Source organism: Strongylocentrotus purpuratus, unplaced genomic scaffold (assembly GCF_000002235.5).
Source record: "Strongylocentrotus purpuratus isolate Spur 01 unplaced genomic scaffold, Spur_5.0 spur5_scaffold_3, whole genome shotgun sequence".
Classification (NCBI taxonomy): Eukaryota; Metazoa; Echinodermata; class Echinoidea; order Camarodonta; family Strongylocentrotidae; genus Strongylocentrotus; species Strongylocentrotus purpuratus.
In genome coordinates, this window is record NW_022145609.1 from 7,893,979 (window position 1) to 7,916,222 (window position 22,244).

At 36.3% G+C, this 22,244-nt stretch overlaps 1 protein-coding gene across 1 annotated transcript in view; it reads left to right on the forward strand.

The window, feature by feature from the left end:
* The window catches only part of LOC578045 (receptor-type tyrosine-protein phosphatase delta), a 101,733-nt gene that overhangs the window by 70,780 nt on the left and 8,709 nt on the right, over positions 1-22,244 (forward strand). Inside the window, exons 25-37 of the mRNA XM_778234.4 lie at positions 1,245-1,341; positions 10,383-10,653; positions 11,139-11,178; positions 13,150-13,273; positions 15,811-15,863; positions 16,394-16,486; positions 17,327-17,553; positions 18,092-18,179; positions 19,693-19,769; positions 20,646-20,682; positions 21,017-21,114; positions 21,362-21,478; positions 22,046-22,200. Of these exons, the coding sequence (XP_783327.3) occupies positions 1,245-1,341; positions 10,383-10,653; positions 11,139-11,178; positions 13,150-13,273; positions 15,811-15,863; positions 16,394-16,486; positions 17,327-17,553; positions 18,092-18,179; positions 19,693-19,769; positions 20,646-20,682; positions 21,017-21,114; positions 21,362-21,478; positions 22,046-22,200 (1,477 nt within the window). The remainder of the gene's footprint in view (positions 1-1,244; positions 1,342-10,382; positions 10,654-11,138; positions 11,179-13,149; positions 13,274-15,810; positions 15,864-16,393; positions 16,487-17,326; positions 17,554-18,091; positions 18,180-19,692; positions 19,770-20,645; positions 20,683-21,016; positions 21,115-21,361; positions 21,479-22,045; positions 22,201-22,244) is intronic.

Here is a 22,244-nt window from a genome sequence, read left to right on the forward strand (position 1 = left end):
GCATGAAATCAATTTCTACTACAAACACAAATACTAACAGTTCATGCGAATTGATCGGCTTGTGATACGATTTTGTTTCGGTTTTCTTTCATTTCTCTATGTTATTAACGTGTGAGCACAGACATTGCTATTAACTATATAGGAAACGCTTCTTGACAATGATTTTTAGTATAAATAAATAGATTGTAAACCAGTTAACAAATGCATAGTAAACACGGTATGTATTAATTCTTTGAGGGCGTGTGTAATTACTTATGGCAAGCCTCTTTTTTTTTTTTTTTACCTGAAATTGATAATATTTTTGGTCTGAAAACAATATAAAAAAAAATCACAACAGCAAACAACAACAAAATATATAATTTAAGAATTGGCTAGAAGATAGCTGACATGTTAAAGTCACCAGGAATTTTGAAATGAGCTACATTTGATCACATTGTCGTAATGTAAACCAGCTGTAACAAGTATGTATTGAGTGCATCCTAAGTTCGTCCTCGGAAGGAAATGTTAAACTGTTTTTAGATTTGAATTGAATTAATTTAACAGACAGCCAGAATGGTCACCTAAATCATTGTCCGGCTAAATTCAATTAGGTCATTTGCCAAGTTTCCTTTCTCCATGGGCAGTACATAACTTGGCACAAGTCACATATTCTTGAATAACATGGGACAAACTCACAGAAATTCAGGAAATGAGTAGGTGACGATAGAAATCTAAAATATGGAATGTGCCTTGTGACATACACAGATACACTAGTTATGTTGCAGTAGTTAAAACCAACTCTTTAACTGTATTTAACACATTGTAAACATGATTTCTAGTTAAAATATTGGTCATACAAAAAGCGTTCTATTTCTGTCATTCCTTCATTGCGTATTCAGTTAATTTTAAAACCATTCAAACATAAACTTAAGGCAACAATACAAATGATAACATAATATTTATCGGAAAAGAGAACAAAGACATTTGAGCAAAAATGAAAGTCCGTAAATGGGGCTCGACAAACGAGCTATAAACAGTGTAGTATAAACCATTGTTATTGGACATAAGTATTGTTTCAACAAAATATGTATGTTGCTAACGACACTCAAGACACTCAGCCTTGGACACTTGGAGTTGAAATGAAAGGAACATAGTTGCTGAATTAGTTTACAAGCATAACGTTTTGTTGAATAAGCAGATTAGATTCACCAAATCTGGTATGGACCACTCTTTGATAAGATCTTTCCCATCTTGTGTTTTCATAGCACCAATCAGCCCCAAAGCTCCTTCTGCATCATCGACTGTCACAGAGGACAACATGGTGACTCTACAGTTACAACCACTGACAGATTCCGTAGTCAGGTAAGTCATTTTTATCTTTATTATTCCATTTTGTTCTCTATTTTTTTATTAATTTGAATACAGCATCTCGAAATTATCTATGACGTATTCAGATATTGCTTACTACTAATATTACTACTACTACTACTACTACTACTACTACTACTACTACTACTACTACTACTACTACTACTATCATACTACTAAAATAATGGTCTTATTATGTTGGGTAGCGTCATCAGTATTAACACCGCTCTTCCCGAGGGCCTAGCAATCATATATGATTACCTCAGCATTGTCAGATACCATTATAACCCTCCTGAGGTGAAGGGGGTAAATGTGGGTAAAAACACATTGTCCAAAGATGTAAGCACCTTGAAAGGGCGCAAACTAGGGACCTCTAGACAAACGTGTATGCACAATGTTAGTTGCATTTTACTTTCTTGGCTTTCAAACCGCTAGGGGGGGGGGGGGGGCTCGCTGGCTGTAACCTATCCTGGATACACCACTAATTACAAAGGTTCATTGACTATGAAATATTATACAGTGTAAATTTGTCTTAATGCAGTGTTTCACCGGAGAGCACTGCTTATAGGCTATCATATCATGCACCGTGTATTTTCAAGATTATGCCAGCGGAAAACAAAGATTATGTCGGCGGAAAACATGGCTGACAGTGAGATTAAACCGCCCCAAATACGCCAAATAGTACAAAAGCCTCTGAATATTAGAGGCGACTTCAGAAAACCTCGGATACTACCGAAAGCAGAATGTCAACACACCCTGAGCTCGTATTATCTCACCTAATCCCTTGTTCGCCTTTTGTCTATCTTGGAACCAGTGTTGTGTCTGTCGTGAAGCATTTGGCGGGATCTTAATGCTAGACTATGTTTTCGCTGGCAGTATCATGCCGTCTGACTCATGAAATCTTTGATTTCCACCGTCTTGAACTACCTAGCAAGAAATTGCTGTTAAATGCGCCCTTCCTGTAAAGCAATTCTCTCTGCGCTAACTGAACTCTGCATGCACAATGTAATTCCGACCTGAACCATTTAATCTTTCTTTTTCCTACTCTCTTCAAGTCCTTATTCCCCGGCCCCCCCCCCCCCCCACTCAGTGTTATTTAGGGTACGCATATGCGTGTTCCAACCGACCCCCCTTTTCAGCAAAAGTCCGGTGTGTAAAGTCAATACGGCTCGACCTTTTTCTTTTGTATACGAGCCTTTTTCCGCACCCCCCCTTTTCAGCAAAAGTCCGGTGTGTAAAGTCAGTACGGCTCGACCTTTTTCTTTTGTTACGAAAAGGACATTTTGGCAACACGCATGCGGTCATTTTGAAACCTGAGTGGGGGGGCCGGGCCTTATTCTTCGACCTCTTTTCTCTCATTTTCTCTTTTTCTTTGAATTCTTGATATCTTTCCTCCCTTTATTTTTGTACCGATAAACATATTTTCCTGTTCTTTCTCCTTCGATTTTCTTCCTTTATACTTGTTTTTATTTTTCTTAATTTTTTCTTTTCCCTTTTTACTTTTCGTCTCTCCTCTTTTCAGTTTTCCGTTGACCCTTAGTATTCATTGTTTGATTAATTTGTTTAACTAAAGGATGCTATTAATAGATTTATTCTTTTTTATATTCAAAACGCGCTGGATGCGAATTCAAAGCTACAAGCTTACCATAGCCAATAATTAGTTTGACGTCATGTGACAATTCTTTTTCCCTTGTTGCGCTGGACATTACACATGTCGCTATAAGACATCTTTCCTGTAATCATGCGAATCGTACACCTGTTAATTTCGTCTGTCAGATATCACTCAGGAGACAAGGATGTTTTCAAAAACAGGTTTAGCTCACTGGGAAAGTCAAGAGGGAAAATAAAATACCCCAAGCACACATGACGTCATGGCCCATGCAGCAATCTTGATTGCGAACGTTTGAGAGTTCAGATAAATATATTTTGGAAACCATAAAACTAACTTGCAAGAACTTAGTTTTCAAGGTTATTTCATGACAAATGTTAGACGACGCATGCAGAGAGATCTATATTTTCATTTCATTATTTACCTGTTGGTTGCTTTATACTTCATTAACGAATTCAGGTAATTCAATATCCTGTCCCTAAAGCGGATTCACAGTTTTTTCGATTTCCAAAAAAACAAATCATGCTTTTGTTATTGTCAAAAAACTCTTGACAATCCAGCTGCGTTTAATATTGTTTGACAGATAAAGAAAAATGGGCCTCCCAAGTCCTGCTTTTTGTCGTATTTGACCTAAAATTAACGATCCTTGCAAAATTTTCATTTCAATCTTTCAATTGTCAGGCTCGTATCATCAAATACAAGCAAGACGTGAGAAATATCGGGAAAGGGAGTCTAATGGGTCTAACGTTGGCCTTCCATTTTTGTTATCGGGCTTACCTGTTTCGCCAATATTTTCTCTATACGTTATATTTTACATGCACTTTCGAATCTCACACAGGTAATCCTTTATTGCTTCCCTATGGCAATTAAATATCAAGTCAACCTCGGTTTAATTGCTATTATCCTTCACTGATGAATATCTTAATCAGCCTCAGGGCTTAGTCAAAAGGTCTATGAAGGTCTTTGAACCTCTTATTAGGTAAATTAAACTTTTTATTAATAATTGGATACATGATTACGGCTATATAGGTCACTACTTTCAATTTCTCACTCTTGTCTTAATGATGTGGTAGCCTTCATTTTAATATCATTATCTCAAATCACCTTTCTTACAAATTGAAAATTTGTTATATCTTGAAGTAATGCTAAGAGAAAACCGCTTTGGTTTTATATCCACTCGCTTGAAGAGTTGCAAAATTCATCCACTTAATAATATTACTTTTGAAAGGGAGCCTTTGTTTAGCCTTCTTCTTGATTTTTAACGATGACAACCATTTTTCATTTTCCTGGCCTTTTGGTAGCATCTGCTTTAATATTGGAGTAATTTGTCCTCAAAATTAGTCCAAAAAAAACCGTAATCAAATTTTCTGAAGGCTACCTTTTATCGAACCTCTGTTTTTAATTGCTTTGTATTTCAAAGGAAAAAAGTCCACGTTTTTTTTTCTTTTTTCCTCCATAACATTCCTAGTGGAATGTTAAACGCTTTTTATTAATATTGATAACCATTTCACTCAAGCGTGACGGAAGCCTGTTTTAGTTACGTGGTCGAGTTGTTTTTCAGATCTAGCCAGGTATTTTTTGACAGCAAGTCACGATTTGGTCGTAAGTTTTAATTGATCACGAAGGATATGGTAATCTCGATGTTATTGTCAAACGTCCGCCTCATCCCCGTGAAACAGTCGAAACCTGTCTTCCGTATTGGGACGTGTCTTAATAAACGGAATAACCCGCGGTTTCTCATCGGTTAGAAAAGATATTATTGTTTTGACGTTTAACGTTGTCGATTTGATGACTTCATGAGCTTTGTGTGATTCGGGTGATGATGGCAAAGATGTTGTTTAACTTTGCTGTTTGTCCTCCTTTGCCTCACACCTCTTCTTCATTTTAATTTCCCTTTGTCTGTTTGGATACTGAATGATTTGATTCGGTTGCACAGTCAATTAGTTTTCTTAACATAAAAATGTTCCTTGAAGGATAAATCCTTGAAATATTTAATTATTGCATCCTTCAACATACGACTTACGAATCAACGAGTACAAAGACCAACATTTTTTAGACATATACAATATAACTACGATGATTTCCCCTGTCACCTTAATAGAGGAATTTTACTGTATACATACAACAAGATATATTGATTAAAAGGAAAAGTTTGCAAACGATGATGAAATGCTTTAAAAATCGAATGAAATTTATTGAGATGGTTCATCAAAATATCGAAAATGCAGGTGGAATCCTCATTTCGATTTTATCACATCTCTATTTTAATTTCCTATGTCACTCCATATTTGACGACTGAAAAAGTATAATTTAGATTAAATTAAACTACTCTAGGTAATAATTCAGTGGATTAGACTTCATGTCCACCGTCTCGCAACTGGTCGTAAATTGAGGGGTTAGTGTACTTTTTATTTTTTATTCAACGGTCATTTATAGCGTTTTAATTAATAATTTTTCCCGAAATACGTGGATAAATCGGAAATCCCAAACCCAAATGCGATCCGCTTGGGCATAAGCCAGGCAATAACTCTTCCATCCGATTTCTATATCGGGAAGAAATTATTGGGATGTGTGCAATCCCTCAATTTCCTTGAAATGTAGAAAATTAATGTACAACTGTCTAACCATCAATTAAGGGAAGATGCTTAGTTAATAAGAAAGGGGGCCGTCACATCTAAATTGACGATGATGGCAGCGTTTATTGAACTAATATTGCGTATTGAGCATGTATTCTGACTTATGTGGTGCCTAAAGCTCGCAGAAGATGCATTGAGTAGAGGCATTTAATATAATTCAAAGAGGTTTCTAAATCTGATTGTCTTCTATTTTATCAAGATAAAAATTCAATAAAATTTGAGGATCTCGTATTTGAGTATGGATGAATCATCAGCACTTTTCCATTAAAATGCAAGGTCCATGACTTTACCATATAGTACCACTTCTCACAAGTACTGTAGGATACAGATTCAAAACGAGGGCGCCCTCATTTGAAGGTGCACCAAAATTTGGCATTTTATAGCTGGACATAATCTGGATATAAGGTCATTTAAATAGCACAAACAATTATCCATTTGGGCACGACAATAACCGCACTAGTGTTAGGCAAATATTTCTCTCTCAGAACTTTGTCGGTCTACAACACCATACCGTGTCCAAAATGTCGTACACAGAGGATGTAGTATTGCAGACGTAATGTATTAGCATTTCTGATCATGACTAATGCTATAAGACGGGAAGTGCAATGAATGTTGGTCCTTAAATAGATGTTTTTTATCAACAACACTAGCACTAAGGCGATGAAACCAGTCCACCCACTAGAAATGATTAACTCATCGATCCCCAACGGCAACAGTAAACAAAGATTCATATATGAACCCGAATTGATGGGTTAATTTAATAATAATCATGGTAAATGTCATCATTTTACTTGGAGCACGAAAAGGGCAAAGTTTTTTAATACCGAACATCCTGTGTTTAAATTGTGTTCTGTGGCCATTCTTTCTTGGAAGCTGGTTCCATAGCCGTCAAAAATAATTTGTGCCCACGCTAAGAAACAAAGCCAAATATTGGGTATTTTCGTAGTAACATGATCTCAAACACTTAAAAATAAACAACGGCGGTCTCATTATCCTTGCACGTCAACCTATTAAATTATGCGAACAAAAAGATAATTAGTTACATAACCCAAACAGGATTTCTGTAGGCAATACATTAAGGTAATGAATCGCCCTTATATTGATTTCTTGAAAGTCTTTGCGATCGTGTTTCGTATTTTCTGGATAAGACGCTTTTCTAGGTTAAAACAAAAGTTGATCTTCCCTGATGCTATCACTTCCCAGTTCACCACTGCCATCTCTCATCCTAGCTTTGTATAGAAATTGTTTTTTTGAGAGAGCGTCAACCATATTTTGTGGATTGTACAACGAATCGGATACACGAGGATAACAAAAAACGAAGTCTCTTTTATTAGAGGGGTTGTCAAACTACCATTCTGACTAAACCATTATCAAACTACGATTGCAACTAGTAACACAAGTCGCCTTCTGGTTCTTAATACTCTGTTATCAGACTTAAAGGTACTATGTCCCTTTTGCAGCTAACTTCTAATTCTTTAGAACTTTGCAGGAATTATGAATATGTCATGTATGTCCTATCTGTGAAATTTAAACGTTAGCAGTGTCCTGATATTCAAATTATGCAAGGAAACCCGTTTACTTGCTAGACTTCACTGTCAGACACTATTGAGTGACTGACTGGCTTTTTTCTTCTTTGGTAATAACATACATGAAAAGAGTTGCAAAGGATACATGAGCATTTGTCTACATCAATAACCCACTTCTTGTGATGGCCAAGATTAAACTGATTGAATCTTTGCGCAGCATAAAACGTATGACCATTCGGTACAATTGTCTGAAAATCAAGACTATTACTTTTGGGCTCTATAGCCCTAAAGTCGATTTGACAACTAATAGTCATTATTTTCCCACTTGAAGACATTTTCAAGCCCCACCTTTTTTAGGGAAGTTCTAAATAAGTATTATCTTTCAAATGCAGTTGGAATAATAACTTTTTCATTTTTGGGACCTGCAAATGGGACATAGTACCTTTAAGTATACAAAGTCTAATCACCTTTACGATAAGGTACTTCGTATACCAGCTCACCCAAACACATGCCTTCGACTGGTCATCTTGACCATTACTAAGGGTGGTCTCTTCGACAGCTGCTCTCAAAAACTTTGTCACTGGCATAGAGGCTGACCCTCTCCTATCTAATTAACACATCATTTCCTCCCTGAGAAGACTATATCATTATTACTATAATGATGCACACCTACATGGGTTGGTGTGAGAGGTATGTGCGTGTGTGTGGGGGGGGGGGAGGGGATATCAAAGAGGTAGGCATAGAAGGGAATTCCTTAGATAGGGTGGGACATGGAGATCCACCCAGTACTTCCGAAACAAAGGATTAACTTATTTACCTTTTAAAGGTAGTATTATTAATTTACTTAGAATTCTAATTGGTCTGTAAATTGAGGTCAATCCAAGTTTAAAAATACATCCCCCACAGATTCAGAATATGCTATAGGATAGAAAAGGGCGTTTGATAAAGATTGTTTTTAATTCGCAGACACTAATTTGAACATTTTACTCAAATGTTGTTGGCATTCACTCACTTTTCCTGTACTATTATCACCTGCCAATTTTTTTTCTTCTTCTGCAAATATAAATTAATTTACATAATTGATTTTTCTCTTTTATTGTTCAAGATAATATAAACGAATGAAAATCAAGCTACATTACTCGAATATCAGCATGTTCTCAGCAATGAGAGAATTGCTTTTTCGTGTGTGTGTGTGTGTGTGTGTGTGTGTGTGTGTGTGTGTTTCAATATTGAGGCTCTTATTTTCTAAATGAAACAAGCAGGATTGTTTGATAAAGAAGTTAATATCATTTAATTATTTCCAAAATGTAAAACTAGAATAAAACTATTGACCTTTTCTTGGTTTGTATGTTCCAAAAATACAGTTTGCGAAATAAAACTTTAGGCATCAGAGATTAAGTTACAATTCTAATCCTGGCACTGTGCCTATAACATAGTACATTCCTTATCGCTCACCGCTTTGATTGCTTCCAGAAAAATTGGCTGAAAATGACATGAAGAGTATGATGATATCTCGATGACTATAGCCCCCTTGGAGTGGCCCCGCGTTGAAACTTACGGAAATAATTAGTTTACAGAATGTTGTTGATTGGTTGGGGCCCCTTATGTGCGGATAAAGGAAGCCTGATTAGATTACTCGGCTCTAGACTTCCCATATTGGCATGGTCAGTATTTGTAATAAAAGCTAGTTTCTGTTGACCATTACTTGTTATTCATATAGGCGCAAGAAAGAGAGTTACTCTTTCATGTAAAATAATTAGTGGGTGCTTACCCCAAAATAATAATTAGTCATTTGATTTGAAGTCATGTTAATATTAAAACGATCAACAAAAGAAAGGAAAAAGATGTAAGTGAAATGTCATTTTCGATGTATGTATGTATGTATATCCACAATTTTTATTCATTATTCGACCATTTAGAAACCTATTGAGCGTGTTGAGGTAGTGTTTTCTGTGTCACTTCTCTTCAACAAAATGTTTTGCCATGCATACACGAGATGACATATACAATCATAGAATCACTTCTTGAAAAATTTGCCCTTAGAAGAAAATAATAAATAAATAAATAAATAAAAATGGACACATTTCTTTAAGTAAACCAACGAACGAAACGAATAACGGACTTTAAAGAGGATGCCCAGCGTTACTCTTACACCATGTACATCGCGCACGATACCCATGCAAAACGTCCATTTAAAAGTGATTGCATAAATACGTGATATATATACCGAAGTCGATATGATGAAGAAATGAGAATGCATTTATCTTCCGATAAGAGAGGCGGCGCCGTGATGAGAGTTAGATGGAGGTTGATGAGTTTCGTCACGAGTCGATGATAACAATAATTGGTTTGGGGGTTCCGAGGGAGAATATCTTCTTCTGGTTTTTGTCTCATCATAGTTACGCCAATCAATATTCGAAACAGTCCTGTATCACTCTGTTGGGTAATGGGATGAGAATAAAGGCCATTTTATTCTTGAAAGTGTACCCAATGCATAAATAAATAGGTTTTAAAAGGAAATAACGAATATGGTTATTCTCTTAAATTTGTGCAATACTTATAATCACAAATAATTTCATATGACGACAACATCATGTGCCTTTATAGTCAGGTAAATGAATGTGAAATGTTATAAAAAGAATAAGCATTTTATCTGTCTTGATATTACCGAGTCATCTACGGACAAGGAGATATGTCGAAATGTTAATGATTTGGAACATCAACCTAATTCGCGTGGTATGGAGAAAGTGTAACCAAACGTAGTTGAATAAACATGGGAGATGAAAGTAAGTAGGTAGATAAGAGTAGGTCTAGTGGTAATGTCCATGGTACGGCCAGCTCTCTGTCTTCGCCTACAAACTGACTCGGCGGTTCGAGACTGAGACAGTTTACCCGAGTCACTTTCAGATGGTGACTTTAAAGGTCTGACCCCAGACGTAAATTATCCTACCTGATTGATAACCGTCTGTAAAAAAACACAACAAATACAAACACACACAGGCCCATGGACTTAAGGCTATTGAAATGTCGAGTGTTTTAACCCCAACTGTGGCCTCTTTTTTAATAGGTAGGAACATATCTTTGTACTTTGCGAAGTTTACATCTACTGAAGATAAAATTTGTTCGGTAGCTAATACTCTCACTCTCATGAATGTCTCTCACTTTGTCAGATCTCTGTATTTTGGGGTAAGACTTTATTTATTTTTAATCATTTTAGGTAATATTAATCATTCTAACCTCGTCACTCTCCTATCCACCCTCCAGTGCCTACCGAGTCACAGTAAAGCGCATGAATGAGGTCGCCAAACGCTCAGCCGACTACCAAGACTACCAAGGATGGTCAATGCGCCCGGTTTACCCCGGCCACTACACCCAATCCACCTCGCACTGGATCGCTGCGGAGTTCGGGCAAGGGGAACTCCCCAATGTCTTCACAGTCGGGGATAACAGGACGTACGGGGGGTACCACAATGTCCCTCTCGCTCCCGGAAGCTCGTACGGGATCAGCATGTGCAGCGTCAGTAGGACAATGAGGGTTAGTATTAATGTTACCTTTATTCATTTTTAATCTATTTATAAGACCATTGTCCAATTGTTCGATGGATTAAATCATTTTGTAAGGAAAAGTGCACTGACATGAGGTCACTTGTTTCCATTTTGCATTTCTTAATTCACAAATTCAATTAAATTAGATCAAGAACCACTTGATTTAGACTGTATAACAGATTCATCCGATGCTTTCACCCTGCATTTATATAAAAAAGTTTGTGTTGTGATGTCTTTTGATATAGATTTTTAATCATAATAAATGGTATTTTCATGATTGTCCTTATACAAACTCAAAAATAAACGGATGTATACAGATAACTGATTATTTTTGCTTTCTTGAAAAATGGTGAATTACCAAAAAACATCGAGTCCAAAATGTTCTTTTTTCCAGAAAGGAGAGGCATTACGTAAGAATAAGCTTGAGTTGGTTTTGGGGGTTAATAAACAAATTACTTTTTGTATGTTGTTTAGGACATGGCATCAAGTTGCAGTCATCCCATCGAAGTCAAAGGTCAGTACTCTAAACATTATTATGAATGTAAAGCAATCTTTAAAAAATCAATAGAATTAAAAAAGAAAAGTTTGTATTTATGAACAAATTGATGTGTAAAATATTTTTGTTTTAATGGATTACTTTGGTCGTTAATGATCACGATATATTTGTATTTACTTTGAAACAAGTTTAGATGGATACAAAATCTCGATATTTCTGTAAGATGCATGGTTATAACATGGACGTACTAAGAAGGTCCATGATTATACATGGTGTACATCGGCCTTATTGGCATGGTCAGATTGGATTATTTGGGTCATGCTCTTCATTGTTCCTGGCAAAATAAATACTTCATGTGATATTATTCGGCTCTTTTATTTTTAAATAAGCTTGGCAGCTGCAGAGACAAATCTAAAAGCAACGCAAAGCCACTGGAACTGTGGAGCTCAAATAGCAAATATTGGGGGGGGGGGGCTGGAGAAGCTGGGGGATGAATGGATATTATAACCAACCGGCACATTGGTGGTTTCAATACAACATGGCGGTCGATTCATCATTCCAACTCGTTCCAATAATGCTGACCATACACCCGTGCTATGACGAACGCTCAGATGGATACATTGTAATACCCTTAACCTAGATACTAAATGGGAAGTCAAACACATTGTTTGATTTTACAAAAATGGGAAGTGGCGGCTTAGGCTCCTACATGATATTTTAATTAAGCTTCCTGTGAACAAAAATCTAGCACCAGATAACACATTTTAGGCAGCTTGCCCCTATATTTGGCGGGAAAGGGGAGGGATCCCCCCCCCCCTTATTCATGAGAGGCCTGTCATTTCCTATCATGTACATGTATTGTGTGCTGTCATTTAATCTAGTGTGTTGAAAGAATCTATTGTAAGTGACAATTCATACTGCACAGTGTGATACATCAAAAGCACACCGAAACATAACTCATAATTTAGCATACCGATATGAACTTGCATCAACAGTATTCAAACTTCACAAGTACACTTAAAAAGTATAGCAATCGTCACTGAAGTTCGAAAATGTCGGTGTTATGGTTAACCGAGAGTTCATGAGACCGACATCCCACAAAATTGGCATCGGTCTCGTATAGACTGTCGGTCTATTGAGATGTCCCGCACTCACATTGACTGACTAAATAACCCCCTCTTTGACCGAGCGTAGTTTTTTTTTTTTTTTTGGGGGGGGGGAGGGGGAGGGCTTTAGGAATGTGGTTATAATGGTATATTGCAATCAACCTTTGACGAGGATCACAGTCCTAACTGCCAAATATCGAGTTTCAAACCAACACAATAACAATATCCTGAACACGGCTGTGGTCCAGAAAAATCCAAAAACATGAAGATCAGTCTAAATCCTGGATAAGAATAATGTCTGATCCCAACTCAGAAGCCTCCAACAAAAGTACGTGATGTATTCAAAGCATAGTGCTAAAAAAAAAATCAGATATCAGTGACGCATTACTTTCTTTAGCGGCGTCAATATAATACGCAAATGAATCTAAACTATGACTAGAGAAAAAAATGTTGTGATAACCACGATTTGGAATAATCACCGGAGATACGGAGAGCTCTTTTTTGAAAGATTCGAACAAGGGAGTAGTGATTTTCCTTTCGTTTCAAGTTAGTGTTTATCAGGTTCTTTGAAAAGAAGTCCATTGTGCATTCGCGTTTGTATGCATCGAATTATTACACTGTTGTATCATTATTGATTTATTGATAAGAGTATTAATATATTTCTTAGGATGATCAGAAGTCGACTGATGTAATAGTTTGAAGAGCACATGTTAAATGAATTCACTCTGGTTAAATTCCAACGCAAAATAAAACTGATTGCGTGGTGGTGGAGTAAGTGTAGAACTGGGAATACTTCGTCTCATCACAAAGTTCATTTTTCTTCACGACAACATAAGGCTTACTTTCTCTTTCTTTTTCCCTTCTTGTTATGCCTTGATCACAGCCAAGCCCAACCCGACATCGTTGTCGAATGCAACCGTCTTTCCGAACGAGTTAAAGGCTGCCCTGGGCGTCATCCTACTCGTGGTCATGGTCGCAGTCCTCATCGTAGCCGTGATCAGAAGAAGGTAAGGACACAGCATTCATGAAATCGTTTTGATGTCATTATATGCCATCATAATTATCTTCGATCAATTTTTTATCATTTTGTATCTCTCCCTGTCTCTGTATCTGCCTCTGTCTTCTGTCTCTCTCTTAATATATCCCCCTCTCTCTCCCTCTCCCTCTCTCTCTCTCTCTCTCTCTCTCTCTCTTCTCCCTCTCTTTGTGTCTACTTTCACCAAATTCTCTTTGACCAGTTACGTTTTTTTCAAAAGTTTATTCGAAGGTGACTTGTCGCATATCCATTCCGAGCACATACGAAAGCAATATCGTCATTCGTAATACAGGTATATCCATATTTTCTCGAATTGATAAATGCATTTATTTATATGTGTAAGTTAAGATCACAATGGATATGCGATTCTTAATATTATCTGGAAAAATTATAAGATACAGTACTAAATTAATCGTTTATTATACGAAGACAGACAGTGTAACAATTTGCGAGAGAGTGTGTAAACTTCTTTTGGAGAAAAACATCATCTATACTAATGAATGCATGATTTTAGACGAAAAGGGGGATATTAACGATAATGGACATGCCTACTAAAATGTGATGTGTCAATCATCTACAAATCTTGAGAGAGCAATCCGAAAATCGTAAAGAGCCAGTGCATACCTTTCATCAATCTATCAGTCACGGAAGGATTGGTTATATATTACTAATGATTGATATGATAGGAAACTATTCAATGTTCTAAAGCGCAATGAGATTGGACACTGAAAGAGCAATCTATCATCGTAAATTAAAGATAATCATGATAATTCAGGAAGCGCATTAAAATTAATGATTTTCCTTCCAAGCTAGTGCCCCTCATTCCTTCTCAAACCATTTAAAAGGCGGACATTGTCATTAAATAAAGATATGGGTGAAAATTGATTTTAATGCTGGTCACATCCAAAACTAAACGTGCTTGATTCTCAAGCTAGTGGTGACAGAACCCTAAATCTCGATGCTCATACACGCATTGGATGTAAATAAAGGGTTCGAGAATTGAGACCAATCTTGATCTCATCTTTAAGACTGGTTACCGACCACGTCTTGCACCCTTGCGAGATATGCCGCATACGTTTGGATTTCATTGAGATTAGGTCACCAGGAAACGTGGTATTTAATCAAGTTACAAAAAGTGTGTCTTTCGTCGACTTCACAGACGAAATGAAAAACAGGAAATTCGGGATAAAAGAACTGCTACTGAAATACAGGAAAACATTTGCAGAAATCTAATGAATCTGTTAACACTCCACCCTGTTTTTGAAAGATATTCAAGCATAGTAATATCGATGCACTATACTTCAACCTGTTTGCTCTTTATCTCTGAGTGCACTCTTTGAAAAACATGATTGTGGGAGTTTCTTTTGTTCGGTTGGCAGAGGAAATGAATAAAAAAGAAAAAGAAACTAAACACATGTGATTATAAACTATTCATGCATAATTATTATTCTAACAATGGTTAGATCATTCTAAATTACTATTCTGTGCATATAATCATAATTACGAGGCGTCCTTTGTTGTTTTACCCCTTAATCACAACTTATATACTATTACTAAACATAAAAAAGAGAAATAGTATAATCCGGTAAATTTGTGATCGATCTATACCGCACAGCTATCTTCTGTTTTTTTTTTTTTTTTTTTTTTGTGTTTGTTTTGTTTTCTGTTTTTGTTTTGTGTTTGTTGTTGTTGGTTTTGTTTTTAACGGGGGTAGGGGATATAACAAACTTTATTCATTCGATATAACTAAGTTGATTGTAGTTTGTACTTTGTTCCAATATGTTATAAATTATAATTTGTAATAGGGATACTAGTACTGCAGAACAAAATATAGAGGGGGGGGGGGTTATAACAATATTAATTGAGATTACTGTATTTTGTACTCTGTAATTGGTTTCAATATGTTATATATTACAATTTGTATGAATTAATATTATTTATTGAGTGAATACAATAAAGAATATCACAAAACAAAAAATCTTCTTTGCCATTGTATTCCCCAGCATGCAATGTTTTTGGATGTTACGAGTCCTTGCTGACTTTGAATTTGATTTGTTATAATTCATATCTCTATGAGTAGTCCCCTTTTCTCTTCCTTTACTCACCTTTGATAATTATTGTCGTCATCATTCGACTAAACATCGCTGATATTTATTATTTCTAACAGTGGTGGTAATTTTAGTATGAAATAGACATATTTGATAATGTAATGTTTACTTTTCAAACACAAGTGTTTTCTCTTGACAACTAAAAAGATTGTCAGAGTCGTATCTGACATAGCAACAACTGATGTATTCAGAGTGGATTCCATCCGCGGAGATGCCATCATTCATAGCAGATGAATGGAATGAATAAATTAAGATACATCAATAAACAGGTCTATTAGTATGAAACAGCGACCTTCATCGGTACTTTGATATATAATTTTGATAATAATGCTATCCAATATTTTGTTTTTTTCTTATTTGGCGTTAACTTTTTTTGCTTATTTTTCTACCTTGTTCTTAGGAAACGACTTCACACAACTCGTCCCAAGGAAGGTATCGGTCTATCTGCCCTAGGTATGTAACAACTACATACATGTAGTTCATTTTGACACCTGTATCTGTAACAGTCTTATGCCAATTATAGGTCATGTCATGTCTAATTATATTCTTCATATTGAATATTTACATCGTTCCAAAACCAATATGATGCGATATTTCTACTAGCTAGCAGTTTCAACAGGGAAAAATGCGAGGTCCCTATACGATTTTATAAATTAACATTAATTCACAAGAACTTGTTTGGATCTAAACTGTCAGATGTTTTTATAAATAATATGTCTATTAAATCCATCTCCGTATTTTCATCATACATGAAAGAACTGTATAATACTTGTTCAACTGAATATATTATCAACCATGAAGCACTCTTTTGGAAGAAAATTGTGTTTGTGTTTCATTGAAAACATGGTTATTTCTTTACAACTCATGAAAAAACAAACAATCAAGTTAATATTTATTAATGAAGGATTTGTTATTGCGTTAGTTTAACACGGTATTCCGTCAGAACAAAGCTGACTAGTTTCTTAATTGTTTTTCAATCACAGAAAGCGGTGTTGAGAACGGTGCATCTATGTCTAACGGAGCAAGCACAACCCTGCCCGCCCTCTCTCGGGGGCAAGGCGTATACAAAGCAAAACGTAAGTATTCACAATGATATTTAAGCCCCACTGCACTACTTACAGCTACTTGCGCCCTCTATATAGCAAAAAATGCCTAAGTGGTGACCGTTGATCCCACATGGTCCCCTTATTCTTACGTTAATTGAGAGCTGATTTGATGACGTAACCACCTGTTAGTGACCATACAGGGAGAAATAAACCCCCTGGCCAAACTAGAGCAGATAGGCTTTAAAATCAGATACAAAATGTAAACACTGTAGCAGGTGTAATGTATAGCCTAGCCAACTGTCCCGTTCTCAAAACCTGTAAATCTTCCCTTGTAATTAATCACGAGTTACATAATTATGAGTATCGTTTACCTTATTACAAATCTCACTCTGCATTCATAACGCCTTTCTACAAAGTTTTTGTCATATTAATGACTTTTCAAGTAGGCTGGAACGTTATACAAATAATAAGAAAGATCAGTCTTTGCCTCTTTTAAAACAAAACGGTACATTACGCATCCGAGTTAGTACACGAGCACGCCCAGCATAGTAGGTAGGATCTGGCACTGGCGTCGAACCATTCGAGCTTTGAGGGTAAAGGGCAGAGGGGTGGGCAGACCAAAAGTGTTTCATCGTCTATTTTCCCCCACATTCATATATAGTTACCCACCTCTTTTATAAGCCCTATTTGTACATGAACAAATATCTCGCTGTAGAAAACTTTCTGATTGTGGAAATGTTTCTTCATTTTCAAGCAAAATTCATCAACACATGAGTCTATAGATTTGATAACCTACTACCCCATGCTTTCACTTCTGCAAACAATCTGTAAATTAACCGAACACCATCTGACCTTTTTGTCTTCCTTTAGCGAGAGGACTATCGGTAAACGCCCTGCAGAACGGTCAGAACGGGCACGGTATAAAACGAGGTAACGGTGCCATGAGACAACGACCCAAAACCGCGCCCAAACCAGCGAACCCCAGCGCCATGAGAGCAAGATGGCAGGCGCCACCAGCGGTCAAGATTGTTGAGTTGTCAGGATACGTGAAGGAGAAGACAGCCAATGGCGAGATGTGCTTCAAACTTGATTATGAGGTGGGTAAAGTTGACATGAGCAGACAGGAAAGTCTAAAACGGGATTATCAACATGATGTTGCCATACAGGATCACAATGGTCATACGTAATTCCCTTCAGTTACATATTAACAAAAACAAAAAGTGTTTCTTTTTTTTGGGATCAATATCCAGTCTTTACCGAGAAGTGTTACCAATCTGTATTTTGTATTTTACAATCGTTAATCCTAGTCAGCATGGTCAGTAAAGTTTTAAACAAGATGAACCGTTTCAGAAGACTAATTGATAGATGTCTTCGAATCAGCCGGCAAACTTGTGGTTCGAAAGTAACCAACATCATCTCCATATAAAAAATAGAGACTATTTTGTTATCAAAGTAGGATAAAGGGGAATAAAAGGATTGTAGCTTTGTGGTCAAATATCAGAGCGATGACATACTCTTAAAGCAACAATACATTTGTGTCAAAACAGATTGCGAATTGTGACCAATTATATTATTACAAATTCCTTTCATTAAACAAAAGACAAAAACACGTTTTATTGCTTTTCATTTTTACAGCGTCTTCCTGACGGTCAGATGTACACATGGGAGGTGGCTACCAGACAAGAAAATGTTTCCAAGAACAGATATATCAACATCATTCCATGTAAGTCCACTCTGTAAATCATGAGGTAGTAATAACAGTTAGATGTCCGCATGTCGAACAAATTTCGTTGCATCGTGGGGTTCAAGAGGTCATTTCAAGGATTCTGTCAGGCTATTGGGATCTACTCCTGGCATACGCCTGGTAGCTTACTTTTCGTTTTTAAATTTGCACCCGTGAAATAAGATGGATAATATGGGGTGCATTATGAAAAATCAAACAATTAAACAAAAAAGTGTTTTAAGAATTGCATTACGCTGTAAACATATACTTCATATTGTGTGTGCTGAAGAGGCAAAACAGAACTATGTAACATGTCCATCCTACTAAAATTACTCATATCTGTTACGATGCGTTCAAAATGTTTAAATTGAATGAATGGTTGTCCCGCTCAAAAGTAGGATGAACTTATCGTGCTAACAAATTCGCTCCTCGTTTGACTGGTGCCATTTTCATCATTTCTAATTTCATCAATAATTGACAGCTATTTGGACAATGTCAACCTTTATGCCTAAATGCCTAAATTTTAAATAATAGATAGAAGAGTAAATGGTAAGTATAGACTTTAATCCATGAGCATGGAACAGAAACACGTTTGACAAACTAAATTAGGATACGAAACAATCTGTGAAGTCACTTGATTGAACGATGATACAATATCCGCTTAAATTATTTTCAAAACACCTGCTTAAAAACAACAAACATATGTGTAAGAAATGCCCCGCTCAATATCTATCAACTTCATATGTTGAATGTGCAGCCCCACTAATTGAAATTGACGTGTTGAACCACAAAGTGTTTGGAACGGCTTCATTTCGTGACCAAATTTATGTTTGGGTGAAATCGCTGCCAATGTTGGTGATTATACTGATTTGCCTGGAAAAAATTGAACCCTCTATGTCTGCTCAGGGAGATTTAGCTCGTGTTTAGCACTGTCCATTTAATTCGTGACTAATGATCCTGTATAGTTCAGAGATGATTCACGAATAGCCATTCGTTTGGAGTCATGCCAGTATAGTTTGAAAAGTCACAACATGTTCAGGCGTATAAAGAGAGCGGAGCTTACAGTTACCATGACCATCTTGTCACTTATAATGTATCTTTTTAAATTTGTAGTTCCAACTTTACCTGATGTGTTTTTAGATTAATTTGACTCCTCGAATAATCGGCAGAAAATGCAGCAAAACATATATGGGATCACTTCAACTTCAACAAGTTAACAAATGAATACGAAAATAAATGTAAACTATATTTTGGTCACTTTGTAGACTTCCCAAGCAGTTAAGATATGCCATCATATTGTAATAGAGACGTATGCCAAACTTTATTACATTTCAAATCTATAAAACTCTAAAAACTATAAAATTTAAACTAAAATAAAGAACAGTATTATGCCAAAAAAAAGTTGCAGTTTTGTCGTCCTTTGTGTTGCTAAAGTGGTTTTAACCGTTTAATGCAAGCAGGTTATTAATCTAACGTGGTTAATAATAAATCTTATTCTTTTTTTTTCCTGCAGATGATCATTCCCGAGTTATTTTAGATACAGATCCAGATGCACCGCACGAAGATTACATCAATGCTTCATTTGTCAGCGTGAGTTTTCACATTTGCACGTCATCTTTGACATCACAAGAGTTTATCAACCTTTATAAAAGGCTGTGTTTACTGCTTTAAAAAAAAAAAATTTACTGCTGTATCATAAAACCAATGTAATACCCCCATTACCCACCGCAGGCATAACCAGCGCAATGTTTTAACCAAAGAAGAGGTCATCGTGCGGTTGTTATGCTTTAGTAACGAAAATGCATTTTATCGTCTTTTTTTTTAATAGGAGACGATAATAATTTAATAATTCTGCTTGACTCTTTACTATCTTTAGTAAAAAAAAAATTGAAAGACCTATGCACGATTTAACTACTTCCACTTTTATTAGCTGACTAAGTGCGGCCCCATATCAAGATCAAACCGAACAGTGCGCCGTAGTATGGGTACATTATTAATTATTCGAGGGAGTAATAATTCAGTTACCAATATCTTTTTTTACCTTTTAAACACAATGAAAAAGGTTGGCGCAGACGTGTATTCAAAACTGTTATTATCATTTATTCTTATTTTTTAAAGGGCTAAGCTCTCGAGCTATTCATATTTTGTCTGACATACAAAAGCTTTTATTGATTTAACTTAAATGCACAGACGCGGATTATTGTGATAATGGGTGTGGTTTGAGCCAGAATGTTTGAGTCACCCTTATTACTGGGTCAAACATCTCGGCCAGACAGATCCGTTAAGCTGTAAGAATAAATAATTGATTTCATTTTACCATAATAAGTGGACATATAGATATCTTTATAAGTCACAGCTCCATTGAACGATTGAGACTTTCATCGATCTGTGTAAAACTGCAGAGTAATTATAATAAGACATTGACTAACTGAAAGATAAACATTCGATTTTTCTTTTGATTTTCAGGGTTATCTCAAACCGAAGGCATATATCGCGACGCAAGGTGAGAACATTTCTAATTGTACCATGCGTGTATTGGATTGTATCCTACATGTTGGACTTTAGATCACTCAGTACTTATTGAATATCGATAGGGCTATGTCTATAAAACAAACATGCTTATGTATGTATATAACAAACAAAAAAAACGAATAACATGACTTCGCAAACTCTGTGATTCGGTAACTTTGGAATGGCTTAAAGAAAAAAAAAATCGGCTGCACCTGGTGCTTTTCCATGTTTGCCAAGCCTAAGTCACATTGTTCACCCAACTGCTACCGCCGCGTTCGAACATGTGCATCATGGCTAACATAAAACTGTTTCTAATTTATCCCTAGGTCCTCTGTCAACAACTGTATTTGATTTCTGGAGAATGGTTTGGCAAGAGAGAGTACCAGTCATCGTCATGCTTACAAAACTAGTCGAAAATAAGAAGGTAAGATAAACGATGTTTATATTTATATATTACTTTTAGAATACTTAAAGGAAGCATGATTGTATAACATTGCATTTGATGAGAAAAATGAACATTTTTACATCATTGGTAATGTTTCCATTTGTTATAGAGTCAATTTTTCCTAAGCATCTGTACCTGTGATAATGTCACTATTCTATAAAGATTGCATGGCACTTGATTGAGATTAATTTATTTTGCAACGTTTCCCCCTTATTTGTTATGGCAGAGGAAGTGCGATCCGTATTGGCCTGAAGACATCGAGACGTATGGTGATTTCACATTGACTGTAGTAGCTGAAAGGAATTACCTCAACTACACTGAACGTACCCTGACAATCAGAAAGGTAGAGACTTTAATAATGGATCCTAAAACTCCTGCGATGCCCCTAATTACAACTTTCACTGCAAATGCATGCTATGTGTCTTTGACCTTTGGCAAACCTTGCAAGAAATGTCCGAATATTTTCTGTATTAAATTAATAAATTAATAAAGAGAAAATGAATACGTTTATACATATTAAACATCAAGCATACCTGTGGTTAGTAAATGCAATATATTTGGCAGAGGACGGAAATAAAATTAAAAAAATTGAAAATATCAGAATAGCTGCTTGTTAACGAATATGATAACTTCGGAGTCGAATAGTGCTTTATGAATTAGCATTTAAGAATAAATGCGATGATCAATATGTTAGAATAAAACCCATAGTTGAGCCCGGTTCGACCAGTTTGGATGCTTATCTCCCCCCCCCCCCCCCCCCGATGTGGACATATTCCACAGAGTTTTCGTATAGCAGATTTCCTTGCAGCTACATATCGCTTCATAATTAACTCAAAATGTAACCAATCTTTAAACACTTCAACGAGACCAGTTGAGGCCTAAAGAATAAATCTGTTCTCTTGTATGGCAGGCATGGGACCCAGAAGAGAGGCGGGTACAACACTTCCACTACACGTCCTGGCCTGACATGGGTCTACCCCTCAGCGCCACACCCCTTCTGGAGTTCATCACCAAGGTCAAAGAGTTTGAAGCCCGGCCCAGTGGACCCACCATCGTCCATTGCAGGTAAGAATCACATTTATAATCACTGTTCATCATGATTATCACGG